General features: G+C 34.2%; 1 protein-coding gene across 6 annotated transcripts in view; it reads right to left on the minus strand.

Annotated features, from left to right (window-relative positions):
• AP3B1 (adaptor related protein complex 3 subunit beta 1) overlaps positions 1-27,651 on the minus strand; it is a 283,649-nt gene that overhangs the window by 138,465 nt on the left and 117,533 nt on the right. For all 6 annotated transcript variants that reach the window (XR_014296557.1, XM_082651961.1, XM_082651959.1 and 3 more), the window contains exons 8-14: positions 18,380-18,535; positions 14,745-14,842; positions 13,161-13,215; positions 13,003-13,074; positions 10,942-11,004; positions 8,269-8,401; positions 945-1,054 (exon numbers count right to left, since the gene is read on the minus strand). Coding sequence is in view for 5 of the 6 variants with exons in the window: in XM_082651961.1 (XP_082508087.1) it covers positions 945-1,054; positions 8,269-8,401; positions 10,942-11,004; positions 13,003-13,074; positions 13,161-13,215; positions 14,745-14,842; positions 18,380-18,535 (687 nt within the window). In the remaining variant the exon portion in view is untranslated. The remainder of the gene's footprint in view (positions 1-944; positions 1,055-8,268; positions 8,402-10,941; positions 11,005-13,002; positions 13,075-13,160; positions 13,216-14,744; positions 14,843-18,379; positions 18,536-27,651) is intronic.

Here is a 27,651-nt window from a genome sequence, read left to right on the forward strand (position 1 = left end):
GTCTCTACCATTCTGTGAGCACTGTCTTGTTTTTATGGCCCAACAAGATGTTCCAAGATTATCTTCTTTCCTTGCCCTAGCTCAGAAATCAGCCATTTCTCTAAGGAGCCCTGGTTCCTTTAAAAAATGCTGAATGGAATTTAAAAACCAAAGTCCACCATAAAAGGGGATGCAGTACTACATTCTACAACATGCGTGAACCTTGAAAACACTCTAAGTGAAAAAAGCCAGACAGAAAAGGCCACTTATTATATGATTCCATTTGTATGAAATGTCCAGAATAAGCAAATCCATAGCGACAGAGAGCAGATTAGTGGTTGTCAGGGGCTGCAGTAACGGGAGGATCAGGAGTTTCACGTTAGGAACTTGATTTTAGGGATGATGAAAACGTTCTGGAATTACAGAGTGGTCATGGTTGCACAACCTTGTGAATATACCCCAAACCACTGAATTATATACTTAAAAGCGTGAATTTTATGGTATGAAATTATACCTCAATTAAAAAAAAAAACCCAAGATCTGGGCACTAGGTGTGCTCAGTGGTACTGGGGTTTTTATTGCATGTAGGCCCTCTTAAAGGACAGCATTAGGAAACAGATGTTTGTATACTCATGAACAAATTCATATGTGTACATACAAATGTGTGTAGACACACACATACATGCATATACACTCCAACACATCCAGCTATCTATATAAAAACCCATGAAGTTCACATTGATATCTCCAATTCCAAGCCAATACTGCAGTATTTATTGTATCCTTCCCTTTTTTCAGATTTGTGATTCCCTTCCACAACAGTGTGGAAGCTTAGAACAAGGAGAGTTCAGCTCTCTTCACCATTATACTTCAGTATGTCTGTTTATTTTAACAAAACTATAATTTACTGAATAAAATTCAGCTGAATTGGTACTAAAAGCAAAGATCTCTTAATTGGTACTCACAGTGATACTGTCCAAGAGTTTGGCCATATGTTTAATAATTTCACCATGTTGTATGGGTTGCATCTGCAGTAATTTCTTAATAACAACCACACTTTCAGCAACAACTATTTCTGAAAAAAAAATTCACATTATGCATATTAAATATGTATAATTCAATTCAAACTCATTATTCTTGGTAAAATGTAAATTTAAATTAGCAAAACATTCTACATGTCTTAAATGACTAGGTGAAAACTATAACCATGAGTATACATCTAAATTTTGGGGGTGAACCTTCAACTAAAGTAGGAGAGTAAAAAAATAAATAAATAAAAATAAAGTAGGAGAGTATACTTTAATTTCTAACTTCTGTTGCTGTCTCCTAGCTTCTGATATCCCTTTCTAATCTCTGCTTCTTTAATTCAGAAAAGCAAAGTGAGGTTAGATTACACAATCACCACAATGTTCAACTGTCTTTGACGTTTAATCACAGCTCTCAAATACTGTTCTTTGATTCCTAGCAGTTATATAGTGGTAATCAAATACTTAGAATCTACATAACATTTTTTCAATTCTAAAGAAAATAGCAAACTTTAAAAAAATTCCTTAAGTGGTATGTCTAGAAAAGTGAGTATCACGTATTATTAGTAGTAGGAAAGGTGTTACTATAGAAGTAGCCAGAAAGGGTCGGCTTGTGAGCTAAACCGTTTCCATTTGATGCATGAATCCACTCTCCGCATTTCTTGGCCCAACTCTGTGCCCTTAGAGGCTGACTTCTGTGGACTGTATCAACCAGATTCCTTTGTCCCTCACTTACAGGTATGTTTAGCCAATAGGAAGCACCAGCAAGAAATCAGGGGGCAGGAGAGAATATTTATTACCCTGGATCCCTCTCCTGCCAGACCTCCCTGGCAGTGCTAGCATTCCTCTATTGAAGGTTTCAGTTCCTATGAGTGGCTCTCTCCTTCAGGGTCTGTTAAGTGTCCCGACTCCTCAAACCGCTTCACTTCAATTCTACATATGGTAATGGCTTCCCACCTTGCTACCCTGCGAGCCCCAGGGTGTTACAGTATACCTTGTTGGTTTCCCTTAATCCCACCTACAATTTATAAATAAACAGTTCTTTCATTAAATTCTCTTCAATTGTCCCTTTTAAGTCATCTGTTTCTTGCCAGGGCCTTAACTAATATAGTAATTGGTACTAGGAGTGGCTCTAGGAAGCAGATCCTCAAATTGGGATTCTGAGATTGAGTTATCACAGGCTAACCACTGGTCCAGAGTTACGATTTTAGTGGCAACGGTAGAGAAATGTCATAAACTAGTAAGAGCACCTGACCTAATGGAATGAATCTTATATAAATGATTACTAATGTTACTGATGCCAAAGAAATACACCAACACTGCCTTTACTTATTATTCTGGCATTTTTATTAACTGAGATTCATGGATATTAGAGATTCCCCAGGCAAACACATAGGTTTATTTTAATATTATTCTGGAAATATACCATGACTTGTGTTTTGTTACTCTTTTTCTCTGAAATACATTTTCTTATCTAGCCTCGTTTAAGTATATAAGCAAAAGTTTTTGTCGTTCTAATTATTATTAAACATATATACTTCATATTATATATATGTGTGTACATACACACACACACACACACACACACACACACACACACACACACACACACACACACACACACACACACACACACACACACCCTCTTTCTCCCTGGGAATGATACATTAATATTTCATAATGTTTCAGTTTACAAAATGATATATTTCTTTTTAATTCTCACAATAACATGTGGTAGGTACCTTATTATCATCATCTTAAAGATGAAGAAAGAGAAATGCACTGAAGAATTCAAACTCAGAACCAGAATGTACCATTCTATCTCTAATGTTCTATGTTACTATGAGCGGGTATTACTTTTATAAAGACCACCTTTTGGAGCTATGAGGAAAACAGAAACAAATCAGAATGAGACTCTGCCCTCATCAAACTTACACTCTGCTAGGAAACATTAAGTGGTTAAGTAAGCAATTACCATGCAAAGTAAAGTATGGTTAAGTGTGGTTTTAAAGAATCCATAGTAAAAAATGTATCTTTTTAAAATATATTATTGCAAAACTAGCCTAAATTAAAAAAAGTTATATAATTTTAATTATTCACATGTAGAGGCAGGGTTGGCTATAGTTGAAATAAACTTGGCATTATTTACCCTTTGGTGGCACCTTGGTTTCCTATTGTTGCTGTTATAGATTACCACAAACTTAGTGGCTTCAAGCAACACAAATTTATCATTTTACAGTTCTGGAGCCAGAATTTAACACAAGTCTTATGGAGCTAAAATCAAGCTGTTAACAGGACTAAGTTCTCCACAGAGGTTCTAAGGGGAAATCTGTTCTTTGCCTTTTCAAAATTTTAGAGGCTACCCACATTCCTTGGCTCAAGGCCCCCTGCCAGCAAGGACATCATTCTAGCCTCTGCTTTTGACATCTGACTTTCTTGGTTACACTGGGCCCAAGATTATTGGATGAATAATCTCTCCATCTCAAGAATTTTTTTTTCTAACGTGTTAATTTCTGCTGTATAACAAAGTGAATCAGCTATATGTATACATATATCCCCATATCCCCTCCCTCTTGCGTCTCCCTATCCCACCCCTCTAGGTGGTCACAAAGCATGGAGCTGATCTCCCTGTGCCATGCAGTTGCTTCCCACTAGCTATCTATTTTACATTTGGTAGTGTATATATGTCCATGCCACTCTCTCACTTTGTCCCAGCTTACCCTTCCCCCTCTCTGGGTCCTCAAGTCCATTCTCTACGTCTGTGTCTTTATTCCTGTCCTGCCTCTAAGTTTGTCAGAACCTTTTCTTTAAAATTTTTTAAAGACTCCATATATATGTGTTAGCATACGGTATTTGTTTTTCTCTTTCTGAGTTACTTCACTATGTATAATAGACTCTAGGTCCATCCACCTCACTACAAATAATTCAATTTAGTTTCTTTTTATGGCTGAGTAATATTCCATTGTATATATACACATCTTCTTTATCCATTCATCTGTCGATGGACACTTAGGTTGCTTCCATGTCCTGGCTATTGTAAATAGTGCTACAATGAACAATGTGGTACATGACTGTTTTTGAATTATGGTTTTCTCAGGGTATATGTCCAGTAGTGGGATTGCTGGGTCATATGGTAGTTCTATTTTTAGTTTTGTAAGGAACCTCCATACTGTTCTCCATAGTAGCTGTATCAATTTACATTCCCACCAACAGTGCAGGATGGTTCCCTTTTCTCCACACCCTCTCCAGCATTTATTGTTTGCATCTCAAGAATCTTAATCACATCTGTAAAGTTCCCTTTGCCACATTAGGTAACATATTCACAGATTCCAGGCATCAGGACCTGGACATCTTAGGCGTTGGGTTGGAGGGGGAGGGTGTTATTCTACCCTACCCAGGTGACTTCTCATTCCCTTTGGGTAATTCCACCCTACTTTTCCTTCATGCTACCTCCTGGTTTTCAAAGACCTCACTCAGTACTGCAGTGGTACTCTACCACAAGTACAAAGTGATCTTATGTTCTGGGCCTTTCCAAGCTTTCTCCTTGTCCTCAACAGAACTTAATGGTCCTCACTCTAAGAAGTATAGCCTACTATTTTTAAACATTGTAACTTTATTTTGGTAAGAACACTTAACATGAGATCTACCCTCTTAACAAATTTTTAACCATATGATACTTTACCGTTGACTACAGGTACAATGTTGTACAGTAGATCTCCAGAGCTTATTCACCTTGCTTAACTAAAAGTGATGCCCGCTGATTAGTAGCTGCCCATTTCCCTTTTCTTCTAGCCCCTGGCAAGTACCTTTCTGTTCTTGGATTCTGTGAATTTGACTATCTTAATACGTCATACAAGTAGAAACATTCAGTATTTGTCTTTCTGTGACTGGATTATTTCACTTAAGTTTCTCAAGATTAGTACAGCCTACTATTACCTTCATTTTACAAACGAGCAATCTGAAGCACAGGGAGACTGTGTAATTTATTCAAGACGACATTAACATTCAAACACAGGTAGTCTAGTTCTGCATGAGAGCAGACAGCTGGCAATTGAGTAAGTGGTCAATATACAGGAAGACTGTAGTATACTTGTTTTTTTGTTTTTTTGTTTGTTTTTGTTTTGCGGTACGCAGGCCTCTCACTGTTGTGGCCTCTCCCGTTGCGGAGCACAGGCTCCGGACGCGCAGGCTCAGCGGCCATGGCTCACGGGCCCAGCCGCTCCGCGGCATGTGGGATCTTCCTGGACCGGGGCACGAACCCGTGTCCCCTGCATCGGCAGGCGGACTCTCAACCACTGCGCCACGAGGGGAGCCCTGTGGTATACTTGTTTATTATTGCCTCCCTCCATTAGGCTGTGAGCTCCTTATGGGCAGAAACTTTCTATAGGCTGACAAATATCTTATTCATCTATTCTACACATACTAAATACCTCAACTGATTCAACTTTTCAACAAATGCCTATTATATAAAACAAAACAAAACAAAAAATAGTCTTTGCCCCAATTCTTTTAGTTTACAGTAGATGGTAAGAAGGTTATTCAGACAAGCAAATGTTGCTAATATATTATCTAAAGAAAATTAACTGAGGAATTAAATTATCCTAAGTCAACTGAAATGCAGATTTCTCCTTAAGGTCTTTAAGAAATCTGTTTATCAGTGAAACTTACATAGTGATAATGGACTATTTTAGGGCAACCTTCAAGTCTGCCTACAAGTCCTGTCCATGCCAAGAAGGAAGACATCAACAACAATAAAAACCCTACAGGTCAAGAAGAATATATTAAATATATGTAAAAACAATGGAGTCTCAGTGCTGTTCCTGGGGTTGTAAGATACATTATCTAAAAAGATGATGAGGTATTCATACTAATATAAAATCAAAGAGTCATAGACCCTTAGAGGGCCAAAAGAGCTTACAGATTTTAAAGAAACTGAGGCCTCATTCACAGCATTTATTCCTAAAAGCAGATCTTTCAATAGGAAGAGAAAGGGGCTCTGTTGTAACAACTGACCATTTTAAGTTAAAAATATTATTACTTTCTTTAATGTCACTGAGCCAGTTTCCAAACTATGAAAGTGAAGCATATATGATAAACAGTTAAAGAATCAGGCAAATGATGATTGTGAAATCAGAACCTGAAAAATACAATTTAACTTTCTTAATATTCAAAGCAGAAAAAAAATCCACTGTTATAAACAGAGTTTGGTTTACCAAAAACAAAAGCCTGAACATTGAAATGTCAGAGTTTAAGTCAGTAAATCTACCTTGAGGAGTGATTATAAATTATATTAGTTTCCCATTGACTAATTAATAAAATGATCTATTCGTCCCTTAAAAGTACTACAGGGTATAGAATATTCATCTTCTAAATCAAAGTCAATAAAAAATTAAGAGTCTGGGATTAACATATATACATAACTATAAATAAAACAGATAATCAACAAGGACCTACTGTATAGCACAAAGAACTCTACTTAATATTCTGTAACAGCCTAAATGGGAAAACAGTCTGAAAAAGAATAAATATATGTATATGTATAACTGGATCACTTTGTTGTACACTTGAAACAAACATAACATTGTAAATCAACTATACGGCAATATAAAATAAAAATTTTTTGAAAATAGATAAAAGCAAAACTTGCTAAAAAGAAAAAAGTACTACAGGGGTACAGAATATTCATCTTTTAAATCAAAGTCAATAAAAAACAGTTTTTGAGAAATTAATGTGTTAGAAAGCCTAAGTAGAAACAACTGCTTTAAAATCCAGCTTGAAAATTTCACATGAGAAAAAGTGGTCAAAATATAAAATTGACAAACCTTAGATCCATTTTGTATTTGAAAGAACTAGCCAGCATTCTAACTGATTTGTGGTGCTTTTTGTAAGCAATCAAATTGAAGTGTGTCTTAGAAAGTCATTATTAAAGACATAGGAAAATGAAAACATATTTTTTAACTCACATTTTAAAGTGTGACATAGAAATAGAGACAAAGAGGATGTTATTGTTAAAAGTAGAAATAGATGAAATGGATGACATTTAGCACCCTATCCTCTGTAGTTACCTTCTACAGGCAATTTTTTAAAAAAATCTATTTCCTTGATAATTTTTCTTGCCACTTATTTGAAGTTATAATACTGCATATAGAAAAACGTTCTATCCATCATAATATCTTGAATTTACAGGTTAAAATTTATAATTTTATGCTTACAGGAAACATCATTCTTATTTGGGGATAAATTTTGTTTCAAATTATTTTCGTTAGAAGTATTTACAATAATATTACAGCTTTCTAGAGATCTACATCTGGAAAAAGACAATTAGGCATAACGTAGTAAAAAGTTACTTTTCAAATAAAATATAAAAAGTAATCAATTTTGTTATGTTTCACCTTATGGTTGCTATGTCATATATGCCTGGGTCTAGATATGACATAATTATATTTAGAATTCCACAAATAATTTCAATAACTTTACACAGAAAATTATGCTTTTCCTAAAAAAAATCCCTTGTTTTAATCTCATTTTAATTAAATAAATTATTTTAAAGGTGAAAGCTGAATCATTTTTCTTTCTTTCTTCAAAAGGTCTCATTTATTCTAAAGCCGTATCATAGAAATAACGGACATTTACCACAGAAAGTATGAAATCTAGATTATGTATTTTACTGGATATTACCTATCCAGTTTTACAAAATGTTTAGATACTGTTTGGCTTAAAAACATGAAGCTGTTCCAAACTGATGACTTTTAAATCTAATTAATCTTGAATATAAAATTATTAAGTGACTTTCTGGAAAAAAACTTTGAAGTTACACATTTACATACTTTTTTGATCTACCTTTTATAACTTCTCATGTTGTAAAGTCATTTGCCTGCTTTTAGCACCCTCTGCAGGTGAACCAATATTATACATAGCATATGTCATTAAAAAGCAGTAAAATAGAACCTTTGTGGAAAGGGTGCAATGAAGGTGATTAAATTGTGAAGAAATAAAATAAACAAATTATACTTTCTTAGTTCTGGTCAGGTAAGAAAATTCTGTTTGTAAGTTAATTATCTAATTTACTAAAACAACAACAAAAAACTGTGTGTGTGCGTGCGCATAGTTCAAAAGATAAAATGTTACTATTCACTGTAACCATGCTACTGACATACAGGAAAAACTAAAATGCAATACTAAAAAAGAAGTTACAATCTGTAGATCATACCAAGAATATTCAAATGAGAAATTATTTGAAAATAAAATGAAGCTGTCAACTTACCATCCCTGTTGGACAGCAGACACACCAGGCCAGTAAGGCACGTGTCAGTGACTTCTGAGATGTTGGTGGCACATCTGCCTATAGTTTGAATAGTGGCTGCTGCAAACTGTTTATCCTGGCTTTTCACATAGGTCTAAAAAATTATCTCAGTTAGTTCATACATTGGCACTATCAAGTGAACAAACAAATCCCTAATATATTAAGCTCTGTCAGAATATAAGAATTCTAGAATACATAATCTTCTCATCTAAAGGCATAACAAGAGGTCCAACTCCTGAATTAATTTAGTTCTGCTTTTTCACTTAAAGAATGTGGCTACAGAAGAGGCACATTTTCAAGCCAGGTTCATTCACCTGTGGCTACAGTGGCTTGTGACTCCAGAAGAGATAGTAGGGAGCAGTCACCCAAGGACAGCAATTAGTTTAAGTGCAAGGTTGAAAGAGATGATGAGAACCCTCTCTTTGGAGGTTTCAGTTCATTTAACCAGCAGCATCTGTGAATCTATGAAAAAAGGGTTGCTTTTTCAGAGCTACTAAAGCTAAAAATTGGGAGAAGAGGAGGAAAAGGATCAATATGCTACTGATAAACATTTTATACTTTCAAAATGGTATCTGAATGTTAGTAAACTGCAATAGCTACAGTGAGTAGCATTTCAATAAAGACTTTATAAATACTTGATTTGCAACAAAATAAAACACCACACTTTTGAAAGAGATTTTCTCGAAAAGAATGCTTTAAAAATACACTGTAAACCATATATTTATATAAACTTAAAAAGAAATTAATCACTTATTTATTACAGACCTAAAGAATTTCACTTTGGTTATAACTTTCCTAATTTAAAAACTAAGCTTTTATTGTATACAGAGACAAATTTATTTTTAATAAATATGCATATTTATATACATTATATATAAATGGAATTTAAAATCCCATTTTCAATTGAAATTTAAAAAAATGACTCCCAACCTCAAATGACAAGTACCTAATGTAGAATTAACACCACGTTCATCTAACATGCAAAACAGGATATGCATTTAAATGGTGCCTAAATGGCAAATGGAGGAGAAAATCCAAGAATATCTAAAAGACACACGAATTTAGTGAAAATGGTACCAAAACACGATTAAATGCTGAGGAAATAAATTAAACAAATTAAACTCTCTTAGTTCCATGTAGGAAAGATCAACTGTATTTAAAACCATTTCCCAGTTGATTACCTAATTTCCTCAGTTACAAAAAACTGAGTCTTTAGAAAATTTCTCTATTTTCTCAAAAAGTTATGAATAAACTGTACACATCTATGAACATAACCCATAAACACAGAAATAAGGTAAAATATAGACAGTGATAAAAAAGGATACATGAAGAAAGAATATATTAAAAAGTCTCACTAAACAGTGGACCTTACTAAACATCCTGATATTAAATGAAATGACTAGATCACCAATATCCTGAAACAGGTAAATAATGCCATAAAATTACCTGAGATTCCTTCCCTAAAACCCCAGTAACCCTGACATAAGCAGAAAACAGACAGCAAAAGGACACCCAAACAGATTACACATGATAAGAGGAAAAGCAAAAACTGCAAACACAAAGACAAAAACTTTAAAACAAAGTCAAATTTAAGCAATGTTCTATACCACAGATTATTAGATAAGAACTTGAGATACTATATTTTCTGGTATGTGAATATAAGATAAGCAGATATCCTAATTTTACAAGGAGTTTTTCTAGAAAAATATATAGCATGAAAGTATAGTAATTCAGTTACAAAATTATAAAGCATGAATATGTTATAATATTCTACTACTCCTGTTAAAAGTGTAAGATCATACAGTTAAAAAGAAATACAACGTCTATATGGCTAAAAAGAAATTTAATGCAGGCATACAGAATGACTATGGCAATAAAATCAGTTAAATCTATAAAAGCTGGGAGTTGACAAAAATTCTGTGATTAGTGTGTAGCATGTGGTATACTTTTGCTAAGAAAACTGCTGATGAGATGTAAAACCCGTAATACTGATAAGAGGTTTTCTATTACCGTGCTCCACCACTAAGTCTTCAGAGCTAACCCTTTCATCATAAAGGGCATAAGATCCATGAAGTAACTTTTTAGTATTTTGGGGTGATGTGTAGCTGGGAAGCATCTCATCCATCAGCACACATGATTTAAAAAATACAGCAAAACAAAACATTAACAACAATTTAAAAACTCATGATGAGGCCAATTTTAAACCAATTTTTTGGAGCTATACATGAAGCTAAGAAGACAATGTCTAAAACAGTAGTAGGCCAATCAAATAGGGACAACCATGTAAGAAGTGAAGCCATTTTCATGAGAGTATAGCATGGACTACTGATGATGACAGCACAAAAAGATAGAATCCTTACAGTGACTTATTTTCAAACAAGGAGTTATAAACCAGTCTCTCAAATTCTATGATATGAAAACATGAAAGGGACTACCATTTCATTTCCCTTAAATTTTAGATTTGTAGTTAATGTTTATTCTTGAAAATTTATAAATTTATTAGCTGTCAATCTTGCCCCAAATCACTGTTTTATTTATACAATTACACATATCTAAATTGAGAAAGATATATATCTTACTTTAAACTGAACAGATGCTTTAGAAGTTATTGTATAATTAGCACTGTACACAAACCTGAAATTCTCGAAGAAGAGTTGATATGTTGGCTTCATTTGCCAAGTTTGTCAAAATTTCAAGCTATGATAGAAAAAAGAGAAAGTAAACAGGTTAAAACACAAATAAAAAGGATGAATTTAATAAAGGTTATGCATTTAATAGAAAGGTAATTTCTGTTTTTAAAAAAAGTCACACTATTACAAATGGGAGGCATTATACCCTTCAGGTGAACTTTGTCTCCCTACACCTACAAACAGAACAATTATATAGTGCCTAAAAGTAATTACAAAAAAGAGAATCATACGTCTTCCTTAGTTGTTTGTCCCAACTTTATAATTTATATCTAATTAACCTAAACAACTTAAGGTAGTTTTATTTCTTTTTCTTTTAATTAAATAAAGTTAGAAAACGACTTGCCCTCCGTGTAATACCTCTATATTCCAGATACCAATTATTCCCTTATTTAGTTTTTCTTCATCCTACCATCTCAAATATTTAGACAGTTTAATTCTCTCTTCCAGATTTATAGTTACAAGAAATATGCAATTAAAAGCTCATCTCCAATAGGCTTGCTAAAAATTTTCAGTTTCTACTCATAAAAAAATATTCAATTAATCTGAAGGAAAGCTTCAAAAAGGAAAAAAGGAACAGAAACAGATGGGACAAACAAAACACAAGATGTAGACATAAACACACTCATATCAATAATTACATTAAAAGTAAATGGTCTAATGCTCCAACTAAAAGGCACAGATTGTAGCAGTTCTTTATATATTCCAGAGAGTAGTCAATTTTCAGATATATATACTGGAAATATTTTCTCCTAGATTATGAACTGACTTTTCATTTTATTTTGATGAGAACATTTTAATTTTTTGTACAATTTTAAAAAACAATCTCTAATGTACAGAAAAGGTAAAAACCAGTTTTTATCTGAACCATTTGAGTCCAGAGTCATCAAAATGATACCACATCATCTCCAAACACATCTGTACATATTTTCTACAAACAAGGACACTGTCTTACAGACCACAATACAACCAAGGAAATCAGGAAATTAACACTGATACATCACATCTATGCAATAATAACTTACATTTAAATTTCACTAGTTATCTCAACAATGTATGAAAGAAGACTCCAGATCCATACCATACATTGTATTTAGTTGTCTCTTTAGTCTCCTTCAGTCTGAAAGTTTCTCAACCTTTCTTTTGACCTTCACGAAGTGGACACTTTTGATGATTATGAACCAATTATTTTGTAAATTTATCCTTCAATTTGGGTGTGTCTTAGTTTTTCGTTTTTTGTTTTTTTGTGATTAAACTCAGTTTCCAATGTGAAGAACCAATCATTCCAATATTTACTGAATAGTCTACTAATGAATAGTCCTCACTGGTTTACAATGTCTCCTCTGTTATATGGTACATTTTGATAGGCAGAGATCTGTTTCCAGGCTTCATTTTCCATTCCACTTATTTTTCTATCTAAATATCACACTGTTTTAATCATTATAACTTTATACCCATAACTATATTCTATACTGTAGTTATCATTCCCTGAACACAACACTCTTTCATAATCCCTTGTGTTAGCATAAAATGTGCCTTTCTCCTATACCCAATGCTACAACCTCCCAATCAACTTACCTGCCAACAACAAAAAAATTGACGAAATCATGTTATTCTTTTTAGATCCAATCAAACATCATCTTTTCCACCAGTCTTTTCTAAATATCCCAGAGAATTGGCCCCATCTTTCTCTTTTTCCACAACACTCAATTCAAACCTCTTTATCACTTAAAACACATAGTGCTGAAATTATCTGTTTCCATGTCTGTCTCCTTCACATACTGAGTTATTCAAGGTATAGGTAGCATGTCTTAACTTTGTATTATTAGAATGTAGCACAGTAATTAGTATAAAATAATGTAGTTTAAGAAGCATAAAGAAAATCCCTCAATGTCTATTTTAAAAAAAAACCACAGGTCTCCATTTTACAGATGCTAAACCAAAAGTTACAGCAATAGCGTCAAAGTAAACATGCATTAGAGTATCTGAAAAATAAGAGCATGCATACCTTCAGTATCTTGATCATAGTTGGATCGGTTGACCTAACATAAAAACTCTTCAGATAAGGTTCAAACATACCCTAGATTACAAAAATAAATATATAAATACATTTAAGGTACAATGTATTCATTTCTCTCTTGAATTTTGTGTTCACAATGTACATACCTTTCTTTGAATTGACATAGTTGCTATATTCTGTAGGACAATATACTGCACCTCCCTAGAAATTAAAGGAGAATTTTCACTGGGTATATTCTCCAATGAAATATCTTTAAGTAAACAGTACATTAAAGAAAGAAAAATCAGCAATAAGACTCATACTGAGTGGAACTCTTAAATATAATATTGAAAAGTTATTAATAAATCTTAGATATTTATGCCTTCTTTTAAAAATACATTTTCCCTATAAACTATTAAATTAGATTTGATTCATCACGAGGAAGAGTTAAAACAAGTTTTATAATACTGTATTCCTAAGATATAGAGTCAATACAGTAGCTGCTCTGAACACGTGCAAAGAAAGTATTCTTAGGGCTAATGGAACAAACATGACCACAGTGTTAATACAAACTCTTGATTGGAAGGCTCACCATGTGACTCAATTCTGCCCAGAGTGAAAGATATTTTTTAAAAAACCATGTTATTTTACATCCAATTATCTAAGAAATGAACATGGAACTGAATCTGGTATAATGCTTCATGTGAAAGATGCATTCCAGATCCTTCTTTGAACCAGCAATGGAAAACAAAAATTATTGAGCTGTTAAAAGGGAAAGAACGACTACGTATAAAGACAAAGGAAATAGTATCTTACTAAAGAATGGCAAAAGCCAAACTAGGGCTAAAGTTGTGGCACTAAGTTTGAGTATGGATGAAAATAAATATTTATCTTTCTCCTCCCAACTCCAACAGCATAAGTGCTCAATGGAAAAATTTTTTTAAATTTAAAATAACTAATTACTGCAAAATATCCAGGGTAAGATAAATAGCTTGAACAATAGTATTCTTAAATATAGAAAACAAAACAAATGGCAAAATCTTTTTAAACACTGAAAGTATATGCCACAGGAACTCAAAGTTTTCTGAATTGTTGACCTGAACTGCAGAATTATAGAGAGGTAAAATTAAAGAGAAAAGTATTCTGCTATCTATCTATCTATCTATCTACCTACCTACCTACTACCTACCTACCTGTCTCCAGGAAATGAAAACAGTATGCATTTCTTTAAAATAAGTAGCTATTAAGAACATAGCTCTTTTCTTAAATAGAACAAACTATAGTAATTAAATATTGTAACTTTACAGGGAGCAGTAATTCTGTCATAAACTACATAATTCAGCATATGTATTGCTTTATATAAAGTCATGTATAATTACACTAAGTCAATCTGATAATACATTTAATATAGTTTTTCAGTGATTCCAGACTTAATAGAACTCCCAAACATTATTATTGTCACACCTAGAAATATCAAACACTAATACTAGGCTACTGGTAACAGTATATACTATATGCTAAAAAAATATTTTCAACTTCTTTGGGCTTGAGGTTAAAAAAACCTTCAATATTTAGCATTAACTTTGAGATCAGTAATCTAAAGGCTTTTATAATAATCCCCTTAAGTATGAAATCTCATTGATAAAATACAGTCAGAGCTGCATGTTACATGCCTAAGAGACACATTTTATTTGTTCAAACATTACTTTTAAAGTAATACAAAAGAAAACACATAAAAAATCATGTCCTACCTATTGCTACGAAGTAAACGCACTAGTGATTTAGAAATAATGCCAGCTTCCGATTTTGGTGCTATGTGCCAATACAGCTGAGCAACTGCCATAACCACCTAAAAAGTAAAGCAGAGAACAGTTTCATACTACAGTTTCAAAGTATATTCTTACATATTATTCCCTTTAACTCCTACAAAATTGCTGTGAAATAAGATGAATATGTTGTTACCCTATGCAGCAGGTTGAATAGTGTTCCCCTAAGAGTATCTACCCTCAGAATGTGACTTTATTTGGAAATAAAGTCTTTGCAGATATTATTGAGGCAATGACCAAGGTGAGATCATACTTGATTGGGGGGCCCTAAATCCAATGTGAGTGTCCTTATCAGAGACAGAAAAGGACACACAGAGAAGAGGCAGTATGAAGATGGAGGCAGAGACTGCACTGAGGCATGTAAGTCAAGTAATGCCAAAGATTGCTGGCAACCACCAGAAGCTAATTTCTCCCTAGAGCCTCCAGGAGGAACCAATCCTGTCGACAACTTGAGTTTTAGACTTCTGGCCTCCTGAAATGTGAGAGAATACATTTCTATTGTTTTAATCCACTCAGTTTTTGGTAATTTGTTACGGCAGCCCTAGGAAGCCAATAAATCCTCAGAAAAGAAAATGAATGTTAAACAAACTACCCAAAGTCTGACAGCCAATACGGCAAGGCTCAACACACACTCCAAATGCCATACTCTTCCTAGTGCTGCTGCTGCTCCGAGACGGAATGAAACCAGACACTTAAAGATAACAGCAGTAAGTAGGTTAAAATTTTTAAAACCAAAGAAGGTCAGTATATTTAAGTTTTAATTAAGGGGACTCTATTAAAACAATTCCTCTAAAACAGCAGCATTTGAAATGATCTTGCTTTTCAAAATGCAGAACCTTAAAAATAGTCTTCGGTTCAAAGCTATTATAGGGGTAATCAGAATTTCTCTGTCATAAAATATAAGAGTACTATGTTTCCCCTACATGTCTCTACACTTAGATCCAGAGATCGAAAGTCCAGACCTCCCACTTGCTGAAAGTATCCAGTTCAGCGTGTGGCAACTGCAGATAGAGAGCTACAGAAATTAATCATCTTACCACCTTTGGTTAGGATGATATATTAATACTACTTTACTTCTGCTTGAACTATAAAGTTCTAATAAAATATGGCAGGAGTTTTACATATGCCTAAAGAGTATATAGTACCTGAGGGTGCTCGAAACAAAAAGAGTTTCTTCTAAAACTAAGAAACATTTTAAAAAAATAGAGTTACAGGATCCTCAAGTTACTGCTGTATGGTATTTTTGTGTACATTTTTTTAGATGACTGATTTATAGCTTTCAGACATTACTTGGGGATTTGAGGAGTTTAAGGATATCTTATTTCTTCACCTGTGATCTACAAATACACTTTAATTATACAACAAACTTCTGAATTTAAAATCTTATTAAGAAAAACTCAATTAATGATTGACTTAATCTACAAATAGGTGACAGTCATTTTTTTAAAATATTAAAGCATACAGGTGGCTAATAAGTATTAGCATATGATAGAAGAGAAAGCTGAAGCTTAATAAACTGTACTTTCTATATGTGTCAATGTTTTTAAGATTCTAGATTCCACTTAGTATGTCATCTGTTCTGATACATTAATTAGGGCACTCCCAAACACAAAAGGGATAAAGGATCTTCTTTTCCCCAATATTTACAAATCTAACAGTTTTTAAATCTCTTCAATACCCCAAATTTGACATTTATAGTCTAATTTGTAAAAGCCATGAGGGAAGCTCCCATAACTCCAAACTCCAAAACAACTAAAAATATACCTCATAGGCCTTCAGCAGTTACATTATGTACGTTCATAAGAAAGTACATCCTATAAGAACTTTTCTATTTCTAACCATTGCTCCTCTATCACCTTACCTAGACTGTCCAAATAGCCTCCCAACAGTGCTTCCAGTATCTCTTATCGCCAATTCAATCTACACAGCGCTGACAGACTAAGTTTCCTGAACAAATTCTCAAAGTCTCTCTTGCAAGTTGAGAATAAGGCTTAAAAAAAGAACCTCTATTCACAATTCTTCAAAAGTCAACCTTTATATATATTTAGCATCATCAAATAAGCAGGATACTAAAAGGTATTGGAACAAAAAATAAACTACCTCTATTTGGTACACAATCAAACAAGCGGGGAACCAAAACATACTGGTACAAAAAGTACAAACTACCTCTATTTGTTTCACTATTCAAGAACATTTTTCATCAGTGAGTATTTGAACTATAAAACCAATTTCCAAGACAAAGTTAAATTAACAGTGAGTCAATTATAAAGTAGTTTTAGGTGGCAAGTTACAGTACTTAAGTACCACCAGGTCAAGCAAGAGTATACTAAAATATAAGCATATTTTACAACATTAATAAAATAACATGTGTTGTTATTGTACACAGTACTTAATCATGATTTAGAAACTAAGTACTAGGTATTAGATAAAAACTTCCTAAGATAGATATACAAAGCTCTAGGGACCAAATTCTCAAGCATCAGAAAACAAAGGAAACTCTCATTTTCAAAGTTTTTACTACTTGAACAGAACGATTCATTAAGAATTTTTTTTAATTGAAAGAACTTTAAGAAAATGTTGAATTTGAATTCATCAAGCCTTACATAAAACTTCCAGTTAACAGGAAACACAGGATATAGAAAAGGAAGCAACCAGACAAATCCAGGGGAACATTCTGCAAGACTTGAGAGGTTTAAAAGATGTAACAACCAGACCCAATGCAGCGCAACTGGTTTAGATGAACGAGTTATAAAAGAACTTAAGACAAATTGGTATTAAATGAGATGAAATTTTACTGAAATAGAAATAGAGAACTGACTAGAAAAAAAAACAGGTTAAAAAATACTATGTGTACTATGATTTTCATCTTGGTTTTAAAAATATATATATGTATAGACATACACACATGTGAAATAGGTACATTTATGCAGAAAAAAATCTGGAAAAAACTGCATTAAGATAACAGTGATTCCTGAGTGATGGGAATGTAATGGTTTAATTTTATTAAATTTTGCTAGTCTGTATTTTCTAATTTTCTACTGTGCACATGTATTCTTCTAAAATAAAAGGGTTATTTAAAATAAAAAGACGTAAACAACAACAACAAACTTAGGACCCCAGTAAGGATGATTTTTAGTTATTCCTACCAGCTAAAATTTTTAATTGAGGCATTATGCTAGGTGCTTTTACTATATGTTAGTCTCTTCAAAACTCTTATCAGGTAGATACAAATATTATGGACTGATACCAGATTAAGTACTCACAACAACAATCCAGTAGTAGAGAAATATACACAGTCCTCCAATCAACTGGTAAACATCTTGAACTTATATCTTAGGAAACCAATCAACAAAACCACAAAAAGGAAATGAAGTCCAGTAGGCATACAGCTACCAAACCAAGTAATCCTATTAAAACCTGCTTTTTAGTATATAAACAAAAAAACCAACAAACGCTCCATTAGCACACTCAAAAATAAAGACTTATTTACTAAACTTACATATTTTTAACCACTGTTTTAAAAAATCTGTGAATTATTTCTTATAGTGGTTTTTACATACCGCTGCATTCCTGCTCTGAAGCAAAGGCTTTGTATTCCGAATTAAAAGTCTATGGTCTGGATCCATAGTATATGGCTTCTTCCCTTTGTCAGTCTTTTCCTTCTGTTCCTCATCAGAATCATAGAAATCCTTTTCATTGTCCTCTAGACCATCAGCCTACAGGAAAGAAATTCAATCCCAAGATTAGTTCAGACCTGGGACAGCCCAAATATTACACAAAGAAAACTTTTTTAAAAACACTTACAATAATGATATTTTACTATAGAATATTACTGTTGAGGCAATTTAAAATTATTATGTTACCTATATGGAAGAAAGGCCTTGCTTTTTCTCATTTTATGACACAGTAACTGTCTTTTAGTGCAATAGATAATACTTTTATATTATATAGTAAACCTCTGAAAATATTAAATTACCATAGAAATACCCACAGCTGCCCAAAGGGAAAACATAACCATTAAATTCTAACAAAGCCGAGGATATGAGACTACCCAAAACCTGAAAACTGTTTCCATAAATTATCAGTCACTCTGTAACTGAATCAAAGGGTCAGAAGAAAGAAGAAAATTGTTTGGACTGCAACACACATAAAAGAAATCATTAATAAAGTTTGACAGGTTAAAAATTGGTAATTAAGCAGATCCCTGTGTTGTCAAGACTCAGCTAGAGATTTATGTGTATCCCTGAGAGTTGACTCTATGTTTTTGTTTTGTACTTTTCATTTGAATTCTTTATTATCTCTGTCAATAAAATCAGGCTTATAGGTATTTAGTCCTAAAAATAAATAAACAAACAAACGAAAAAAGCACACAAAGACAATAATATTTAAGTAGATCCAATGCAACTACCATTTAGAGGTAATTTCTGTTACCAAGTACTTGAAACATACTTTCCACTTCTGGGAAGATGGAATAGATATACTTTTTCCTATTCTTCTTGCTAAGTATAACTAGAAACCCAAGACGTTACGTATAAAACAAATATAAAAAAGAAAAGACAGAGATGAAGAAAGACTGGATAGGGATCTCAGGATCCAAAGAATGACACAACAGTGAGTTCCCTGGATTTTCATTTTTACCTCATATATCAAAGACTGGGTGGAAGAGAAGTGCGTAACACAGAAAACCAACAAGTATACATGAAACAAACCCTCCAAAAGCCTGTTCTCTGTAGCCAAAGGACCAAGAAAGGGAAATGGCAAGTCTAGCAAGACAGAAAACTTTTTAAGAAAATAACTGCTCTAGTGCAGCCAACACTAGAGAAAAAAAACATGACCTTACCCCTAACCCCACCAGCAAAAGCTGACATGGAGAGCCTAGATTTCCACCCCTCCCCCCAGGATGTAATAAGAGCCCCGACTTTCCCACTGGGGTGGTATCAGAAAAGGCCAAGATGGAACTGAGACTTTAATCCCCACCAGTTAATGAGGCACCTCCACGGTGGGGAGACCAAGCAGGGAGCTTGGACATCCAAGCCTACCTATCAGTTGAGGTAACTTTATCCCTCCCCACTGGGCTAGTACAAGAGGATGCTTAGTGGACACTTCTCTCAGGACTTGAAACATCACCAGCCAGTGGTAACAAGGACACACCACTCTGTGGTGTCAGTGGAAGACACATGTGGAACAGTAATGAGGCACTTCTATACCTCCCAACCAGAAAGCTATCAGGGGAATAATAGTGGGGAGCCAGATCCCGCATTCACCCACAGTAATAATGAGCACAATCTACCTGAGATATTAATGGAGGCTGAGTGGGGAACCAGGATTTCTACCATGACCTGGCAGTAATGAGGTGGCATGCACCCCACCCTTCTCTGCTGGAATGGTGTCAAACAAACCAAGCTAAAACTGAAGGCTTGAATAAGATCCATAATCTCATAATATCCAAGGTTTGGGGAAAAAAAAAAAATCACTCACCATTCCAAGAGCCAGGTAGATCCCAAACTGGATGAAAAGAGATAAACAGTAGATGCCAACACTAAGATGATAGGGATATTAGAGTTATCTATTAAAGATTTTAAAGCAACTGTCATAAAAATGTTTCAATGAGCAACTAGGAACATCCTTGAAACAAATGAAAACCAGAATGTCTTAGAAAAGAATTATAAAATCTAAACAAAGAAATAGAAGCTATAAAGAAAGACCAACAAGAAAGGTTACAACTGAAAAATACAGGAACCAAAATTAAACAATAAATGGGATCAAAAGCAGTACTGAGAGGACCAGGAAACCATCAGTGAATTAGAACACAGAACAACAGAAATTACCCAATCTGAACAAAAGAGAAAAATGGAGAATGGAATGGAGACCCATCTGTCTCCTCTCCAAACCCCCAAAAAAGAAATCTTTTTCCATGGAGGAGCTGGTTAGTAGTGATCTTGAAGAGACAGCTGGCAGTGGAAGTCTTACCGAGAGGAATAAATCTTTCCCCAGAGAGGGAAACAGTTAGTGACCCTGAAGAGTCAGGAAACAAGACAGTCCCCAAGAAATAGAGGAAATTCTCTTCCAAGGAGGAGCCACTCAGCAGTGGCCCTGAAGAGGCTGCTGCCAGCAGGAGCAGCAGCTCCAAGAAAAAGAAAAAGCTCCGAAAGCTGTCCCAGGAAAATTAGAATGGACATTTCCCTAGTAGGGCATAACTTGCAGAGATATTTCCCAACCCATCCCCTATAGTCCAATAAAAGTTAAAAAAAAAATACACGGAGGACAAAGATAAGGGGGAAAAAAAAAAGAACTTCAGGGACCTGTGGAACTATAACAAAACAGCTAAAATATCCTATCATCTGAACTCTGGAAAGATTCAGATGGTGGGTGGGGCTTAAAGAGTACTCCAAGAAATAATGGCTGAAAAATTCCTAAATTTGGCAAAAGACCTAAAAGTACAGATGGAATAAAGTGAGTAAATCCTAAACAGGATAAACCCAAAGAAATACAAAACAAGACATATAAGTCAAACTTCTGAAAACTAAAGAGATGAAGAAAAAGATCTGGAAAGCAGCATTATAGAAAGGACACTTGAGAGGATGAGGTAATGGATCAGGGAGTGTCAGTGACAAGGATGAAAATGCAGGATAGATTTAAGAACTACTTAGAAGCTGAAGTCAACAGGATGCTGTGACTGAACGTGAAGAACAACATCGGGGCACTTAACAAGGATGCCCCCATTCCCAGCCTGGATGACAAAGCAGATGATGATACTACCAGTCAAGATAATCTTGTCTGGGAGTATCTCTCTTTTCCAAGGCTGCCTGCTAAACAAACATCCTTAAAAGATAGTCCAGAACAAAACCTATCTATGCCATTACACAGAAGAGCAGAAAAAATGAGAAAAACGCATGAAGGATTATCTCCCAAGTGTTTATTTTGTTCATGACTGATCTGCCCCTATTCTTCAAAGTGAACCTTCTTTTTATAATTAACAATTTCCCCCAGCAAAAAAATTTATAATTTGTGATCTCTAATCATTTTTCCTTCAACATGGCATAGCATTTTTTTAAAAAAACATTTATATAGCTAGGTACAGAGTTCTTAGGGTTGACAACAAAAGCACAGCCCAAAGAAGAGAACACTGATAAATTGGATTTCATCAAAATTAAAAACTCCTGTTCCATTAAAAAAAAAAACCTCTTAAGAGGAAGAAAAAAACAAATTACACATTGGCAGAAAATATATGCAACTACATATGAAACAAGGGGCTAGTATCTAGAATATAAAGACCACTCCCAAAACTCAACATTTAAAAAAACAATTCAGTTTAAAAAAGGGCAAAAGGTATTCTTACGGACTGAACTGTGTATCCCCTAAAATTCACATGTTGAAGCCTCAATGCGACCATATGCTAAAGTTGGGACCTTCAAGGTTAAATCAGATTATATCAGTGGTTCCCTAATCCAATACAACTGGCATCCTTATAAGAAGAGAGAAAGGCATATGAGAACACAGCAAGAAGGCAGCCATCTGCAAGCCAAGGAGAGGAGCCTTGGGAGAAACCAAACCTGCTAACACCTTGACCTTGCACTTCTAGCCTCCTGGAGGAATTGTGACAAACTATGAGAAATAAATTTCTGTTTATTTAACCAGCCTGTGGTATTTTGTTATGGCAGCTCTAGCAAACTAATACAGACATCAATAAACGATTAAAGGAGATATACAAATGGCAAACAAAGCACATGAAAAGATAATCAGCTTCATTAACTAATAGGGAAATGCAAATTAAAACCACAGCACGGTGGTTTTGTTATGGCATACATATCAGAATGGCTCTCATCTAAAATTAAACTTAAAAATAGTGACACCACCAAATGATAGTAAGGAAGTCCAGGAAAAGGATCATTCATATGCTGGTGGTGAATGTAAAAGGTTACAGTCATTCCGGCAGGTTGTCAGTCTCTTTCAGAACTAAACCTGTATTCACCATACAACCCAAAAATTGCACTCTTGGGCATTTATCATGGGGAAATGGAAATTCTCACAAAGATCTCTACACAAAATATTCATAGCAGTGTTATTCCTATTAGCCAAAATGGAAACAACACAGATGTCCTTCAATGGATGAATGGTTAAACAATTGGTTAAGCAAATGGTTAAACATCTATGCCATGGAATACCATTCAGAAATAAAAAGAAACAAACGACTGATACACACAATGCTGATTAATCTCCAGAGAAGTACACTGAGCTTGAGAGAGCAAAATTAATCCTAAAAGGTTACATATTGTATGACTCCATTTATATAGCATTCTTGAAATGACAAAATTATAGAGATGGAGAAGAAATGAGTGGTTACCAGGGGTTAAGGGGGAGCAGGGTTAAGCACAGGGAAGAAAACGGGTTTAACTATAAAATGGTAACATGAAGGATACTTGTGATAGAAATGTTCTGAATCATGATTGTATCAACGTCAATATCAAGGTTGGAATACCTTACTATAGTTTTGCAAGATGTCACCACTGGAGGAAAATGAATAAAGGTTACACCAGATCTCTCTATATTATTTCTTACAACTGCATATGAATCTACTGTTATTTTAAAAGAGAACATTAAATAAAATTAAGGAGAAAAAAAATCAGTAAATCACTTGAAAGAAATTTGCATATATTTATTGTTAGATAACAATAAAATAAATTATTTAAATTGTTATAGGTTAATATCACTTAATGAATTATGTTTTCCTTGTTAAGTGCTTACAGTTAGGATACAATCTTTGCTTAAATATCACTGAAAATACTCTTTATCAAAAAATATGACCTTTAGTTTTCTTAGAAGTAAGCATAATATTATCTGAGTGTTTTTTAAATCCACAATAAAAACAAAATCTTAAGAAATTCTCCAAACAAAAGAAACTCACTAAATTTATGTTTTGAAAACAAAAGGCACTTTAAAAGTAATACCCATATTTAAAAGTAAACTATAAATTATAACATTTATCATCTTCTCTGAATACACAATTCAAAACAAATTACTTGTCTCTTAGTGCTTAAAAAAAAAAAAAGGACTATAACTGAGACATACTTTTCTATCAAGGCCAGACTTGAGGGTCTTTCTCCTTTATGGAGTTTCAGACTAAACTCATTCTATTAAATGCATTAATAAACCAATAAAATGATACACAAGTAATCTCATTCTTTAAGCATAAGCACTCACCTACAATCTTTACTGAATGTTAATCAAACAAATGTTCAAAATATACCTAAAACTGGTATATGATGAAACAGCTGTATTAACACAGCACTTTCCAGTTCTCCTTCTCTAACACTTTATTAAAGTTCAATTACATTATTTTAATAAATATTTGTATTGTTTATTTTACTGTACAAGTATTTAGGATTATGGTAGTAATTAGAGTAAAAAGATTATAAAGGAGTATTTTTTTCATTAGTATCTTTCCCACATCCAAAGATTTTACAAAGCTATTAAGTAAAACTTCTACAGATTAATGCTTCATGATATGTTTTATTAAAGATCTGTAAATTAATTCTTAACATTTAACATTAAATAAATTAGTATAATTTACTAAAATGAAAGGGATTCTTTGAAACAGTACAAAGTTTTAACAACAGGATTATTGGATAACAAACACGAAGAACATGTTGCTTAATACCTAAAATAATTATTGATATCAATTATTATTTCAAAGTATATTCCCCTCAAAAGAAACTTTCTCTTATACTTTTTATGAAATTTCAATTTGGTTCTATTGCTATGAGAACATCATGGCATGGCTTTTTAGATCTGGCTGCTAATTACTAACTGTATATATACACCAACAGCATAATTCCTTTAGTTTGAATTAAAAGGAAAAAAATTTAAGGACTGATGTTTTCATGAGGTTAATGAAACAAAAGAGATGAGGCTTCCACACAGGATGGGAGCCAATCTCCAATAACTTTATATCTGAATCTGTGTCACTGCTAGCTGTTTTCTCAGGTTTTCAACCGACAGGAACAGACATTGGCCAAAACAGAATGGAAGCTGGATGCAAACAGCCAGAATGGGTAATACTAGGTCATGCCAGTTCAGTATCAGGGTTGCCTCTATGACCATGTTAAATTACTTGACCTCCCCTTGTCTTAATTTACTCATTTGTAAAATGGAATAAAAGCAGTATCTATATCATGAAAGTGTTCATAAAGATTGATTAGTTTAGTGAAGGTTATATAAGCCCTTAGTGCCTAGTGCATATTAAACACTCAAATAGTAGCTATTACCATTGCTTTTATTATTAAATTTTTTCTAGAAACTATTACCTCACCATAAATCAAATATCCCTAGATGCCAAATATGAAGAAAAATGTCCCCCTAAAATTATCCCTCAGAAAAGAAACTACCTCATATTTGAGAATTTACAAAAATATCATGAGGCTTTTGTACAACTTCTTCATTTTGAACCAAAATGTACTGTCTGGGGAACTCATTACACTGAAACAACTTTAATCAATGCCAGTTATAGATGCTTAAAAGAAGTCACAAACTCCAATGACACAATGTCATTAAAAGTAAGACTTGAGGGGGCTTCCCTGGTGGCGCAGTGGTTAAGAATCCGCCTGCCAATGCAGGAGACACAGGTTCGAGCCCTGGTACAGGAAGATCCCACATGCCGCGGAGCAACTGAGCCTGTGCACCACAACTACTGAGCCTGCGCTCTAGAGCCCGCCAGCCACAACTACTGAAGGCTGCACACCTAGAGCCCATGCCCCGCAACAAGAGAAGCCACCGCAGTGAGAAGCACGCGCACCGCAATGAAGAGTAGCCCCCGCTCGGCGCAACTACAAAATGCCTGCGCACAGCAACGAAGACCCAACGCAGCCAAAAATAAATACATACATACATACATAAATTTAAAAAAAAAAAAAGACTTGAAAGATTACTTTTTAAAAACACGTAATACAGGATTACAGAGTTCTGCTTCTAGAAATAAGCAAATTGGAATAACCCTTATAGCGAGCTAGGGAAGAAAAATGAAACACACCTGTTTGAAGGCACTGAAAAGTTAAAAGAACAGTGATGAATTATGCAGGCAAGATCCAGAAGAAGTAGTAAACCAAGAAATCTGACCGACCTTAGGAATTGTTTTTTCCTCCAAATCACTGTTATTACATAGCAAAAAGCTGAGAGGCCTAAAGAGCTTTTAGCAGATTCACAAAAATTACAGAAGCAAAAGTTGGAGGTCAGGATCCACCAAAACCAAGACTCTTAACTCTCCCTAGTCTTTGGTTTAAAATCCTGAGAGTCTATATCCTAGAGAGTAAAGATGATAAAATTAAAGCCCACCTTTCAATCATGTCAAATCTATAACTGAGGTGATTAAAGGAACTCAGATTGCTGATACCCTTACCTAGTAGTATCCCACAAGCAAACCAAACCCATCATCCAAAGCTTCAAACTAGTTCAACAATTTTTCAGACAGTAAGTAAGGAAAGAGGAAGGAAAATAGGGAAGAAAAGGCAGAGTCATTAAGGGTCAGGATATTGTTTCCATCTGGGAGGGAAAGAAGGATATTAAGTGGAAGATGTTAAAGGAAGGTCTTCTGAAGTACAATTACTGTTTCTTAATCTGAGTACTTGTTACATTGGGGTCTTCAGTTTACAAAAATTCATGAGACCATTTGCTTCTGACACATATACATTATTTCTACTTCAATAAAAATCTTAAAATTATGCATGTAAGAAAAAAAGACAGGAAATTCCCTGGTGGCGCAGTGGTTAAGGATCTGCCTGCCAATGCAGGGGACACGGGTTCGAGCCCTGGCCCGGGAAGATCCCACATGCCGCGGAGTAACTAAGCCTGTGCGCCACAACTACTGAGCCTGCGCTCTAGAGCCAGTGAGCCACAACTACTGAGCCCATGCGCGGCAACTACTGAAGCCCGCACGCCTAGAGCCCACGTTCCACACAAGGGAAGCCACCTCAATAAGCAGCCTGCGCACTGCAACAAAGAGTAGCCCCCCGCTCGCCGCAACTAGAGAAAGCCTGCACAGAGCAACAAAGACCCAGCAGAGCCCCCCCAACCCCCGAATAAATAAATAAATAAAACAAACAAGTAAGGTAAACAAGATATAATCAGAAGGATGTTTAGTCTGCTTAAGGATAAATACAGATAAAATAGGTTTCAAAGATGCTGAAATCTATAGAAAAAAATTTCCATTTGCTGAACTTAGTATACTAATTGTACATCATATACCTAAAAAAGGAAGATGAACCAATTTTAATACAGCACCATGTGTATTTGAAAACAATATTTTAGAAATACTTTGTTTTTAATGGAACTGCTTAATTTTTTAATGTATTCTGTACCTTCTAATATATTTCTTATCTAGAAATTGATACAGTGCAGTTTCAATTTACATAATACATCTATGAATTTGGAACTAAGTCGAAAGGTCTCCCTTACATAGCTGAAACAGCAGTTATGAAGACTTGAGGTATTATTCTAAGTATAAAGTTCTTATGCAGAGTATATTATGCCTTTAATTTTAACCATTTATCTCCTGATACTCAGATAATATATGGTGTAATGTAGAAAGAAAAAAATATTAAGTTATGTCTTTCATTCTCTGTCAAGGGGCTGGAAAACAGAAAATTGTTTTAGAAGTGTCTGCATCAAAAAGGTTTAAAAAAATCAATTATTATATGTATTGTTTGTATTGAGCCTAGAGAAACGAGGCATTATCATAACGGGGGTTTTTAATGGGTATTAATTAAAATATTTTATATTGTGGCTTATGTTGGCAATTTTTCTAAGCCTCATGGTCATTTAAGTAATGTCACCTTTACTC

This window comes from Grampus griseus (assembly GCF_964374135.1).
Source record: "Grampus griseus genome assembly, chromosome: 3".
Taxonomy (NCBI): domain Eukaryota; kingdom Metazoa; phylum Chordata; class Mammalia; order Artiodactyla; family Delphinidae; genus Grampus; species Grampus griseus.